The 13,609-nt window shown below is 39.6% G+C and overlaps 1 protein-coding gene across 1 annotated transcript in view; it reads left to right on the top strand.

Annotated features, from left to right (window-relative positions):
- Positions 1-13,609, top strand: part of FREM2 (FRAS1 related extracellular matrix 2) — a 158,926-nt gene that overhangs the window by 95,271 nt on the left and 50,046 nt on the right. The window contains exons 5-6 of the mRNA XM_068425504.1: positions 1,040-1,165; positions 2,077-2,328. Coding sequence (XP_068281605.1) covers positions 1,040-1,165; positions 2,077-2,328 — 378 coding nt within the window. The remainder of the gene's footprint in view (positions 1-1,039; positions 1,166-2,076; positions 2,329-13,609) is intronic.

The following is a 13,609-nucleotide window of genomic DNA, read 5'->3' as shown; positions in this document are numbered from 1 at the left end:
TGCAACATTTTTAAGCCAGGCTTTTGACCTTAAGTCATGCTAGTAGTATTTTCCAGTTGGAGAAATAAAACCTGGAACATGTTTTCAAAGAAGTCACATGACAATTTTTCGAACATTGTTTGCCAAAGTACACTGAAAAAATGAAAAAAATTTGCTTTGTGCAGTCAGCTGGTACTACTTGATTTGATATTATACAGAATTATATTCTGTTTGGGTTGCAGTCATATTAATGAAACTGTAAGGGTGCTTTATAATTATATGCATAACCACCTTTTGTTCTTGAGTTTTTGAGGAAACAAGAACAAAATTGATCCTGAATCCCAGTAATGGCATAAAACTCAACAATCTGTTTATATATGTATAAAATAATGAAGGGGTTTAAAATGCATTTTAGTGTTTTTTTCCCTGAAAAACAGATCTGACATTCTTTGTTCTGATACATTTTAGGGTAAGGTTTCTGTCCAGACTCTACTGACTGTATTGGTTAGGTCTCCTTTGAGTAAAACAGGGGTGTAGACACGTAGCCAACTCAAATCAAATCTCCAAGTCAGAGTAAGATAGCAAGAGCTCAATCTTGCATCCTCAATGCCAAATAATTTTCACGGTTATCTTGATGCAGTAAGTTAAAGAATGGCTTTGCAGAACCACTGCCTGTGTGTGAGCTATGCTATTGATGCATCTGTGATAAACAGTTAATAATGAAATACTATGGAAATAAAAAATATATTGACCTTGTGGACAAATTCTCCAAACACTGTGTTGCACCATTAACACTAGGTAAGTAAACTAGTCACATTAGAAACTACTTAGTAAGGACTTGTGAATTCAGACTTAATGATCTGATTTTGTTTTCCATTTCTGAAAGACTAAGAAACTGAACTTCTTAAACCTTCCAAGTTTTTCTTAAAATTTAGTGCCATTGCTGATAAATACGAGTTATTTATTGCACTTTAGAATATGCTAAAATGCTCCTAGCTATTTTACAGGTGACTTTATGAGGCCATAAATCTACATAAACAAGCATGTCTGTTCTTTGCAGAATCAACTGTCTTTATTCCTCAGTCTACGTATACTGTTGAAGAAGATGTTGGTGAATTATTTATTCCAGTTAGAAGAAGTGGAGATGTGAGCCAGGAACTGATGGTTATCTGCTACACACAACAAGGTAACAGAATCTACTAGAGAAAAAAAAAAGGCAAAAATGGAAAAGAGACAGAGAAGTAAAAAGAATTCTTCCATCTATTGCATAATAAAATTGTTTATAACTCTGTTAATTACTTTCTTATCTAAATATCTGCTGTCTCAACTGGAAATGTATTCATTTGCAATCTGTCTGAGAGTATTATTGAATACAGCAGAAAAATCATCATGTTCCAAATTTCTGCTGTTTGTTAGGAGGTGAAGAGGATCTGTGTTCTTTATGCAAGATTTTTATATGCAGCCTCATATATCTGAAAGTGATCAGAGCTGAAAGCACTGCAGTGATTTTCTAGGATATCCTTTACTTGTTTGTATCTTGAAAAAATTGGTATAAAATAATTTTGCTTAATTGTCATCCTTCTCTTCCCTCTATCTGTCAATCTCCTATTGATGATATCCACACAGAGCATGAAGTTTCCACACCTGTGCTTTTATTGTTATTTTTCATCTGAAGAGATAAAGCAACATTTTTGATGAGGTGATCTGAAATAAAAATAATTTGTTTTCATCAAATTCTGTTTATAGTTAATTTCTGGTTCACTGATATCTTCAATTGATAAAATATACTAAAGGAGTTAATTTGTAGTCCTCACAGGGTCTCCTTTGTCCAATCTGTGTCTCTTGTGATAGACTACAATATTCCTTCTGACTGAAAAACTGCAAATGAGTTTGAGGAGCCATGTGCTTGCATTGCATCATATAGCAGAAGTAGTTTGTCCAGGGACTTCAGAAATGTAGCCTGGTCAGAGGTTTCAGCCCATCTTATCACCTAAAAGTAAACAGAAATCACAAGATAATGACAATAAAATTCAGCCTCTGTGAGGGGATCATTATAACCATGGTACATACAGTGACTGTTTTCATTTTATGCCACAGGAACAGCATCTGGCACTGCCCCAACCTCTGTACTTTCTTACTCTGACTACATATCCAGGCCTGAGGATCACAACAGCATTTTACGTTTTGACAAAGACGAACGAGAAAAAATGTGTCGGATAGTCATCATAGATGATTCCTTATATGAAGAGGCTGAGACCTTTGATGTTTTGCTGAGTATGCCGATGGGTGGAAGAATTGGTGCAGAATTCCCAAGCACTCGAATTACCATTGTACCTGACAAGGATGATGGTAAGACATCATGTAATAAAGTGTTATTCCCAGTCCAGGACAGAAAATACAGGTAGCATCACACTGAAATCAGCATGTGGAAGTTGGATTTTTGCACTTCTTCCTGGTGGTTAAAACACACGCTGCTTCCATCTTGAGATGTGAAAATACTGTTAGAAAGCTGTGTGGGTTTTTAAAGAGTTTAGTATTGATATTTTATGGTTTGAGAAAACCACATGAGCAAACTGAGAGTGAGGAGATGCACCTTTCCATTCTATCACAGTAACAAGTGTAATCCAAAATGTCACCGTACATGGGCACCCTTATATGTGTGATTCTGAGGTTGTGTCCACAAAGCCTTCAGGCCCATTGCATTATGCTCAAAAGGCCGTATTGGTGGCCCTCATGGACTAGAAGCCATCTAGCAGCTGCTAAGAGGCAAGCTAGATTCCTTCTGATTTGATACTGCATTTAAATTTCTGCCTAGAAGTGTCCATATATGCTTCCTATGTCTTTTTAATAAAGCAAATGTTCAAAAGACAGTAATGTTTCTTTAGAAATCCCCTCTGTAAGGAATTGATAACAGAGTAATGTCCTTTGTTCAAGTGGTCAATAGCATTGATGCATTGAATGGGACATTTCTGGTGGTGATTAGAGAGGTCTGTGGCTAAGGAAGAGTAGAATCAGCACACTGTTATCACCAACTGCTTTGGAAAATACATGTAAACATTAATACAGCCTCAAGCCTCTCTTTTAGTGTCCCTAGCATCAGAGTGGCAACTCTCTTTCTAGGAGTGGTAGCAAAAAGGTTTCCTGGTACAATTACCCTCATTTATGCATGGAGTTTGGAGGCTGACACCTCAAATGTAAATTCTGTGAAATGAATACTTCTAAGCTATTTTAGTCCTCTCTATGAGGCCATAAACCATCTATTGTGACACGGTCGTATTTCCTGAAGACTAATGTGAGGAATTATATCGTACAGTACTCTTTGAAAGTCTGATGCCAAGATAGACAGTTATTATCAGCACAGTGATTTCTCCCTGGTTAAGGATATAAAAGGCAGCTCTTAAAGGCAGGAAGTTGACACCCATCTAATTGCATCGTAAATACTCAGTCTGCCTGAAATTTCTGTAATCCTGTGACAGAGGTGACTTTGTTTTCTCTGTGGAGCATTTGAGTAATCATGTAGTATTAATGAATAGAACATTTTGAAATAGCACTTCTTGTAAAGTAATGGATCATATATCGAATGCAAGCTGAAATAGAAATATGTTTATCTGACTTTGCTGTGATAGTAAATACAGATTTATTTGTGTAGGTTTTTTACAACGGTTTGATTTTTTGAATAATTTTGATGAATTTCATGAACTCTACAGTTTGTAGATAGCAGAGTATAGAATATTGGGAGAGTAGCTATAAAAAAATATATCCATGAAGAAGCTGATTACCCAGCTTTTGAAGGTGTTCTGACTGCTTAAAATGTATACTGAAAGTTTGGGATCGGGAGAGTGTTTCTCCAAGAGGTCATTTAAAACTGAAATGAGCTGAAATTAGAGCATCTAACTTCAGTGGGAACATCAGTGCCTGGGAGGGCACACTTTTATATACTTTTTTTAGCATTTAGAATAAGATATTGTCATTCATAGGCTTATACCATCATTTTAACAGTAACCTAGAGTGACTTTGAATAAGAAATGACGAAAGTTAATAAATCACAATATAGTATAGAACTTAACAGGTTATGAAACTCCCACACTGCTATTAGAAAACATGAGAAGTATTTTGGTTTGTATACCACTGTTCAGTTTTAAGTCTAATTTTCCTGCATCTGTGAGCACAACTTGCCTCAATGCTACAAACTTTTAAACAGGAATTATTTAACAAATAATAATAATCTTATGGGATTTATTAATGAAGATGACATGGGGAAGTGTTTGGGACATTAGAGTAGAACATTTTCATTATGTAACAACTGAAACGTCTACATTTGTTGGTAAGAGTAAACAATATTTTTGATATTCAAAAATAAGGGGGCTTTGAAGGATGCATTTGGGTCATTTTTTACAAACATTCACTTGTCTTATTCCACCCAAAATGTTGCATATGTCATATTTGAAATAGTGTGACAGAACTCCTTTGTTGCTTTCTGTATCAGTGAAAGTACTCCCATAAAAAATTCCAGAGCCTTCAAAAACTTACTGACAGTTCACTTAACTGGTAAAGTTTTCTACCACATGCTTTTAGTTTGTACAAAAACATAATGCATGGTAACAGAGAAGTCTATATGCATTTTGTTTAATCTGAGATCTGTTGCGCTGCCTGTTCTATACAAACCAGAGTAGAGAATATAGAGTAGATAAATTATAAGTTATACCTTATATATTTATTTATGTATTCACACACCTATAAATATATATATGCTTATTTCAGATGGTGTATATACACACGTATTTATGTAACGTGTGAGCAGTTTAACACCCTGACAGTCACAATTGAAATTCTGCGTGAATAAGCGGGTGATTTTAAGCAGCATTCATTATTATTGTTTGCAGTGCACAAAATACAGTGTGCTATGTGAAATAAAAAGCATTTTCTGTAGCTTTTAACAATAAATTTTAATTCAGAAAATGCCTAAGATAGAGGTGAATAAAAGCTTTAGCACATATATAATAGCCTGTGAGCTATAGTATTGTTATCACACTAAATTCTGTAGTCCACTTTAGTCTCTTCACATCTACTGATATATTTTTGTCTCATTGTTTGTTTAAATTCATCTACTTAACAAAGTTTCTTTGGGCGAATGTCACAGCATGTCATTACGTTGTGATTTCTTCAAGTACTGTGACTGGATTAACATTATGCATTGACTTCTTCAGGTCAAAAGATACAAACATCAAAGGTCAAAGTTTAATAGAACTACATGAGATCTTTCCTATGGAAGTCAAGTCAGCACTAGCAACATTACCTTATCTCCTCTGGCATTCAATGCAAGTTAATTAGGAAACATTCACCTTCAGTACCTATCATCAAAGTCTTTTCTTCTTTTATTTCTAGAGAAGGCCTCTAGGGTCTAACTAAAATAGCTGAGTTGCTAATACAATCATGACAATAAACAAAAAGTAAAAGAGGTGTGCTCAACTTTCTAGTGAACCAGAATATATTAAAGAAATTCCTGGCAAAAGAATACTTTAATTGAGGATTATACAGTTGTTCTGTGCTGCCAAAGCAAAATCTGAAAAAAAATCATAGTATGTAGAACATGCACAGGTATATTTATATATTGTGAAAGGTGATTTTAAAATTGATGCTGCTGTTGAAACGTTTCTTAATTTGGAAGGGACTTTTCCTGATCAGTCCTGAAGTTGGAAACAGATAGAAAAGAAGAAAAAGATTAAGTTAATGAAATACACAGCAAAGTAGATTGTGCATGGAAATATTGGATTCAAAGTTACACGTGTCACTACAGTTTAAGCACTAAAAAATAAAAACATGGATCTGTTTGAGTCAGAGGTGATAGTTACTAACCATGAACCACTGGAAGAAAAACATTCAGGGGAAAGACCTGTGCAAATCATCCATTTCTGGGGTGGCAGTAATCTCACTCGATATTAGCCATCTATACATTTAGACATCTCATTCAAGCAGGCTATGCCAGGATCCTTCTACAGTTAATGAAAAGAGAGATGTACTCCCAGAAACCATCCCATCCTAGGAGAAGTATCTAAACCCTTGAGATCGATCACTGTGAGTACCTGGTGCATCTGCATACATTGATTTCTGACAGTACATATAAACCCTACCCTTAGAAATTTAATTTGCCATTCATCCCAAAGTCGTAAGGACTACTGGGCACGAAGGAAGGAATTTTTTCTAATTTTGTGATAAAACAGCTCCTACTATGAAATGCCATTAAACAACAAAGAGATACATAGCTATTCCTGCTTCATAAAATAATTATGATTTCTAAAGAAAATCGTAAAATAATCTTGTTGAAATCTAAAGAAATGAATGCTGAAGAATGTTTCAATAGGTATTTAGATGTTCAAGATAAAATCCAAAAACAAACAAAAAAAATCAACCATTTTCCATACAGATGTGAACTTGTGTTGCTAAATCTAGCTAGAATTGATGGGCTGAACTACTTGTCTTCACGCCTCTCAAGGATTTGGGGGATGAACAGAAATCCCTGAAGAATTTGAGGTCAGTTGATTGTCTCAGGACATACCTATCCTGCATGAAGAGCATAGGATTCAGCATAAAGCTCATTTGGAGAAGGCACTTTACATAATAGATCATTATTATGCATCTAGGAAAAGGAAGAGAAGGTTGCTGTGCACTTTTCATTCCCCTTGGAGAAAGGAGTCCTGGAGTTTAGTCTCAGACCCTGAAAACACTCAGACCCTGGTCTTCCATGGAAATGCCTTAATCCCCAGGCACTTAACAACTACACAAGATCAGCCTGGAGGCACTCTGTTTTTCCAGCTGAAGCTGTGACTCTGAAGCCATTTCACATATACAGAGAAAAAATGAGATCAAACTGTTTTGTTAGTATTTGTCTGTGAATGAAGAGCCTGTAATTTGGTTCCAACACTGACAGTGTTGCTGTATTGTGTGCCACAAGTCTGGTACAAATTCTTTAGTCCTTGCAACAAGGCCTGCAGTCAAAGCTCTGCTCTCTCCTAGTCAAATGTTTTTTTGATTGCCAGGCTGCTGGTTTGGACTCTTTGTTACTTACTCTGTTTTGTATTGTGGGCAAATTTTAAACTCTTGGTTTGTGATCACACGTGGAAAATGGAAGAAAATAGGTGTGATGAAGGCAGAGCTGGAAGTTTGCAGCTAGGAGGATAATGCTTACAATTATTTTGATTGCTTCAAGTTTTTTGTCAGTGGCTATCTTCCATAGTGACTTTAATTCCATGCTACTGTATTTAGTGTTGCCATGAGAGCATACAGCCTTACAGCCAGGCTGACAAACAGTCATCTTACCTTAGTGGAATTGTTGAAGCCTCATGCTGTTCACAGCAGGAAGTACATTAAATACATTTGTTCCAGTTCTTTCACATTAGATGGGTAAGCAGGAGTTCAGACTTCTTGACATTTCTACATCAAGGCTGGGAAAACAAAGGACTCCAGTTTATGTTGGAGGTTTGCTTGCCATTTTCTTTACACCTACTCAGCAGAATGGATCACTCATATCATCCCCATGATAGAGGACAACACTATCTGGGAATATTTTACAGCTGAGTAAACTGGATGATGGTATGATAATGCAAATAGCCAATGTTAGAGGTCAAACAGAACAGATTAGTTCTTTAGTCTGCTGGATATTTCATTAAAACACTTGCTGTCACTCCCCCGACAGTTAATTAAATTTTGGAAATCCTTAGACCGTGTTCTGGAAATCAGTAGCCACTAGGACTTCTCCACCTTGCTTGCAGTATTATAGTCCCTATTGACGTTTACTATCAGTAGCATAAAAAGAGGCAGAAAGTCAGCACTGCAATGTTACGTTATAAATATATGCTTTGCATTGTCTCCCAGTAGTCATACAGTTTCAACTAACTTTCAGTGTGTGTACTGAGCCAAATTTCCAGCTGATGATAATTAAATATTCTATTAGTAACATGGTTTGTCATGCAGACATCCTTATCCCACGAGGCTATCTGGAATCTCCTTATTTCCACTGGCCTTCGAGGCAGGCGATCAAATGTGTGTTCTTCTTTTTGACAATAGGTGTGCCATAACCTTGAACTGGTTGGTTAATCTTCATAGTTAATATCTGCTAGTCTAGTTGTCCAATTTTAGTTACAACGTGAACGCTGTCGGCAGAACATGCCCAGTGTTATATTACAGACTGGAGTAATGATTTGGCTAAGTATCCTTCACCATTCTCTGGAGATGACTAAAATAACAAACTAGTTATTTTTCCCTCTGTACAGCCATCTTTGACTACTTTCTCCCTTTTCTATTTTTCCAGTGCCTGTGGGTCTGATGCCTCCAGCACTTCTGTGCAGCTTTTAACTTCTTTTGTCCCTCATTAGGTAAAATCTTTATGTGATCCTTCCCCTTTCCCCAGTCTGTGGCAGGTGGCCAGATTGGCAACTAATCAAGGGGAAAAATGGAAGACAGCCAATTTATGACATGTTATACTCCCAGTTTTCTTTACTGATGATTTCTTATTATCACCAGTTCAACAGAGTAAAAAATGTTCAATTTATGATGATAGCCTTAAAGATTTCGGAAAGTCCCTGTTTGCTGTCTATCACAGAAATAAATTAATGTCTTATCTTACAGTAGGGTATTCTATAGAGGCAACCAGGTGCATCTATGATTTGCTTTTCTAGCATTGTCTGTTACTGACAGTTTATTATATGTGTGTGTATGCAGGTACATACTCACACATTATATATATATATATATGAACTACAGATGTTGGATTAATCCCATCTTCACTTAGCTGCTTAATAACTAGGTATATAGTCCAACTTTAGGATCTAGGCTCCTTTGATAGGTAAGGAGGACAGAGCATGACCTCTAGACAGTACTTTGTCACATCTATTTCAGATGCCTCCTTTACGATAGAGGACTCAGCTGATGGAGCAGAATATCTCTAAGCCATCAATACTGAAGGTTCTTAAATGGTTAGCTTACATATGCATTATTACAGTTCTATGTGAATTATAGTAGCATTTCTAGGAAAGTGTTGAAATATAGAGAACAGCTTTTGAGTTTTGTACTCAAAGCACATAAAACAGTTGATAAGCAGAAGGTACAAAATTATATGAAGTGTAGAAAATTGATACTTTCTGTTAAATCTAGAATGAGTTAAATGAAGTTATGTTCTTACATGTACCAATGTTGTTTTCCAGAGCCTAATGGATCATTATTTTGATGACAGTTCACTCAAGAGTACATTGAAAATCTTTCTCCTGTCTTCCTGTAGCATGTTGTATTTTTTATGGCTTTGGTCTTTGTACTGCAGATCTTATATTTATTGTAAACTGTTCGAAAATGTAATGAATGCCTAGCAAACCATTCTAAATTAATCATTTGTTCTTGGTTGCTTGTGATTGTAGGGAGTGAATTTAGTGACCTAGAGAGTGCTTTGTGTGTTTAAGATTTGGATAATCAAGTTGTGTATGACATCTTGGTGCATTCAATTTTCCTAAGGTTTCTTCAGATCATCTCGCTTCCTCTGAAGCTCCTTATACTGAGACTTTGCCATTTTGCTCATCAGTCTTTGAAGACCCAAATGATACTGAACAACAGGGTAACCAGTGTACGCCATTGGGCTTTAATGACATTGATTCTCCTTTTGAATGTGTAAATCCTCAAAGGATTAACTCAGTTATTATCTCACATTGCTGTCTGTCAGGCAACTCTTTTTCCTCCCACACGAATGGTGTCAGAAGTCCAAAAGAGAGAATTCAAGAACTTTTAACATACAGCAGAGCATATTTTCTGTCATTAGAGCTCTGCTTTTGTGGTCTGATAAGTCTGGCTGTTGTTCTATTTTCACTTCTGCTCTGTCTTCTCTGCCAAGTCCCATCCTCAACATTAGCTCCTGTAAAGGGAGCATGGAAGATCTCTTGCATATTTTTCTTCTCAGTCCTCAGTGGGCTAAATGTGTTCTCATTGTATGTGGGCAGAAAAGCCTATAAGAAATTGTTTCTGCCAGTTAAGCAAACTCAACTAGCATTGCGACTGAACAGAAAAAGTACAAAAATCTAAAGTCAGAATTGGGGCAGTGTCTTTCTTATCCTCTCTTCTGATATGGTCAAGATGTTTCCAATCTAGGAAAGTCTGTGTATGCATATAGGCAGAGGAGCAGATTTAATAACAAGAATGTATAGGATCAGAAATTTCTTTTCAAAATGTGGTACAAGCTGTGCCAGAAATGATACACAAATACCAACAACCACCAGGAAAACAAAGTTTTTTACATTTCTTGGTTATGCTATTCCTCTTCTATGCACCATTTGTAGTAGTGATAGTTATAATAATAGTGCCTCCCTTCTTCATTTATTCTTCAATGAAACCAAACACATTTGCTACTTTGATAAGATTCAGATTTGTAATTCATTTGGTTAAAGTGAATTTAACAGCCTCACTTCTGTGCCTGGTAAGATCATGGAACAGATCCTTCTGGAAGATATGTAGAAACATACAGAAGACAGGGAAGTGATTAGAGACTGCCAACATGGCTTCACCAAGAGCAAATCGTGCCTCACTAATCTAGTGGCCTTCTATGATGGAGTGACTGCATCAGTGGACAAAGGAAGTGCTACAGATGTCATCTACCTAAACTTCTTCAAGGCCTTTGACACAGAGTCCCCCAACATTCTTACCTCTAAATTGGAGATATGTGGATTTGATGGGTGGACTGTTGGATAAGAAATTAGCTAGGTGGCTTCATCCAAATAGTTACACTCAATGTTTCAATGTCCAAACAGAAACCACTAATGAGTGGTGTTCCTCAAGGGTCCGTACTGGGACCAATACTATTTAAAATATTCATCAATGACATAGACAGGGGGATTGAGTGCATCCTCAGCAGGTTTGCAGACAACACCAAGCTGAGTGGTGCAGTTCATAGGCTTGAGGGAAGGGATGCCATCCAGACGGACCTTGTCAGGCTTGAGGAGTGGGCCTGTGCAAACCTCATGAAGTTCAACAAGGCCAAGTGAAAGGTCCTGCACCTGAGTTGGGGCAATCCTCAATATCAGTACAGACTGGGGGATGGATGATATCCTCCCCTGCACAGAAGGATTTGGGGATATTGGTAGATGAAAAATTGGACATCAGCCAGCAATGTGCACTTTGCAGCCCAGAAAGCCAATCGCATTTTGGGCTGCATAAAAAGAAGTGTGACCAGCAGGTCAAGGGAGGTGATTGTCCCCCTCTTCTCCACTCTTGTGAGACTCCACCTGGAGTATTGCATCCAGCTCTGGGGTACCCAGTACAAGAAAGACATGGACCTGTTGGAGCAGGTCCAGAGGAGGGCCACAAAAATGATCAGAGGGCTGGAGCACCTCTCCTGTGAAGACAGGCTGAGAGAGTTGGGGTTGTTCAGCCTGAAGAAGAGAAGGCTCCGGGAAGACCTCCGGGAAGGGCTCATTCGGAGAGCTTTAAACTAGATTCGAAGGGGGATGGGGTGGTAGCTGGGCTTGCACCACTGGGGCAATGCTCTAGTGTTGAGGTAGACCAGGAAGCCCCCCATCCCCCTGGGGTGAAATCAGGGGGTGATTCTGGGACGAAATCGGTGTGCCCAGCTCGCTCCCTGAAATGCCTGTACACCAATGCACGCAGCATGGGGAATAAGCAGGAGGAGTTAGAAATCCGTGTTCGGTCGGGGGGCTATGATCTAGTGGCAATTACTGAGACTTGGTGGGACGCCTCGCATGATTGGAATGTGGTCATGGATGGCTATGTCCTGTTCAGGAAAGACAGGCCGCTAAGGAGAGGTGGTGGAGTTGCCCTTTATGTGAGTGAGCAGCTAGAATGTATTGAGTTCTGTCCAGAGGCAGATCAGGAGCGAGTTGAGAGTTTGTGGGTGCGAATTAAGGGGCAGGCTGGCAGGGGTGATACTGTTGTGGGTGTCTATTACAGGCCACCAGATCAGGATGAGGAGGGTGATGAGGCCTTCTACAGGCAGCTGAGAGCAGTCTCGCAATTACAGGGTCTGGTTGTCGTGGGGGATTTCAACTACCCTGATATTTGCTGGGAGGCCTACTCAGCCAGCCATCCCCAGTCCAGGAGGTTCCTCCAGTGCGTTGATGATAACTTTCTGATGCAAATGGTGCATGAGCCATCTAGGAGAGGAGCGCTGCTGGATCTTATCCTCACTAACAAGGAGGGTCTGGTTGAAGCGGTGAAGGTTGAGGGCAGCCTTGGTTGTAGTGACCATGAGATGGTAGAGTTCAGGATCTCATGTGGCAGGAACAGAATAGCTAGCAGAATCACAACCCTGAACTTCAGGAGGGCCAACTTTGGCCTTTTCAAGCAATTGCTAGGGGAAATCCCATGGGACAGGGTACTAGAAGGTAAGGGGGCCCAAGATAGTTGGTTAGCTTTCAAGGACTGCTTCTTCTGAGCTCAAGATCAGAGCATCCCAACAGGTAGGAAGTCAAGGAAAGGTACCAGGAGACCTGCATGGTTGAACAGGGAACTGCTGGGCAAACTCAAGTGGAAGAAGAAGGTGTACAGATCGTGGAAGGAGGGGCTGGCCACTTGGGAGGAATATAAGTCTGTTGTCAGAGGATGTAGGGAGGCAACTAGGAAAGCTAAGGCCTCCTTGGAATTAAACCTTGCAAGAGAGGTCAAGGACAACAGAAAGGGCTTCTTCAAATACATTGCAGGTAAAGCCAACACTAGAGGCAATGTAGGCCCAGTGATGAATGAGGTGGGGGCCCTGGAGACAGAGGATAAAAAGAAGGCGGAGTTACTGAATGCCTTCTTTGCCTCTGTCTATACTGCTGGAGGCTGTCCTGAGGAGCCCTGGACCCCTGCGGCCTCAGAAGAAGTCAGGATAGAGGAGGAATCTGTCTTGGTTGATGAGGGCTGGGTCAGGGACCAATTAAGCAACCTGGACATCCATAAATCCATGGGCCCTGATGGGATGCACCCGCGGGTGCTGAGGGAGCTGGCGGAAGTCATTGCTAGGCCACTCTCCATCATCTTTGCTAAGTCATGGGCAACAGGAGAGGTGCCTGAGGACTGGAGGAAAGCGAATGTCACTCCAGTCTTCAAAAAGGGCAGGAAGGAGGACCCGGGTAACTATAGACCGGTCAGCCTCACCTCCATCCCTGGAAAGGTGATGGAGCAACTTGTTCTTGGTGCTGTCTCTAGGCACATGAAGGATAGGAGGATCATTAGGGGCACTCAGCATGGCTTCACCAACGGGAAGTCTTGCTCAACCAACTTGATAGCCTTTTATGAGGACATAACCCGGTGGATAGATGATGGTAAAGCTGTGGATGTGGTCTATCTCGATTTCAGTAAAGCGTTTGACACGGTCTCCCACAGCATCCTCGCAGCTAAACTGAGGAAGTGTGGTCTGGATGATCGGGTAGTGAGGTGGATTGTGAACTGGCTGAAGGAAAGAAGCCAGAGAGTAGTGGTCAGCGGGACAGAGTCCAGTTGGAGGTCTGTGTCTAGCGGAGTTCCGCAAGGGTCGGTTCTGGGACCAGTTCTATTCAATATATTCATTAATGACTTGGATGAGGGATTAGAGTGCGCTGTCAGCAAGTTCGCTGATGACACAAAACTGGGAGGAGTGGCTGATGCGCCGGAAGGCTGC

This window comes from Nyctibius grandis, chromosome 2 (assembly GCF_013368605.1).
Source record: "Nyctibius grandis isolate bNycGra1 chromosome 2, bNycGra1.pri, whole genome shotgun sequence".
NCBI lineage: Eukaryota > Metazoa > Chordata > Aves > Nyctibiiformes > Nyctibiidae > Nyctibius > Nyctibius grandis.
Note: the sequence above shows the minus strand (reverse complement) of the source record. Positions and strands in the feature narration are given on the sequence as shown.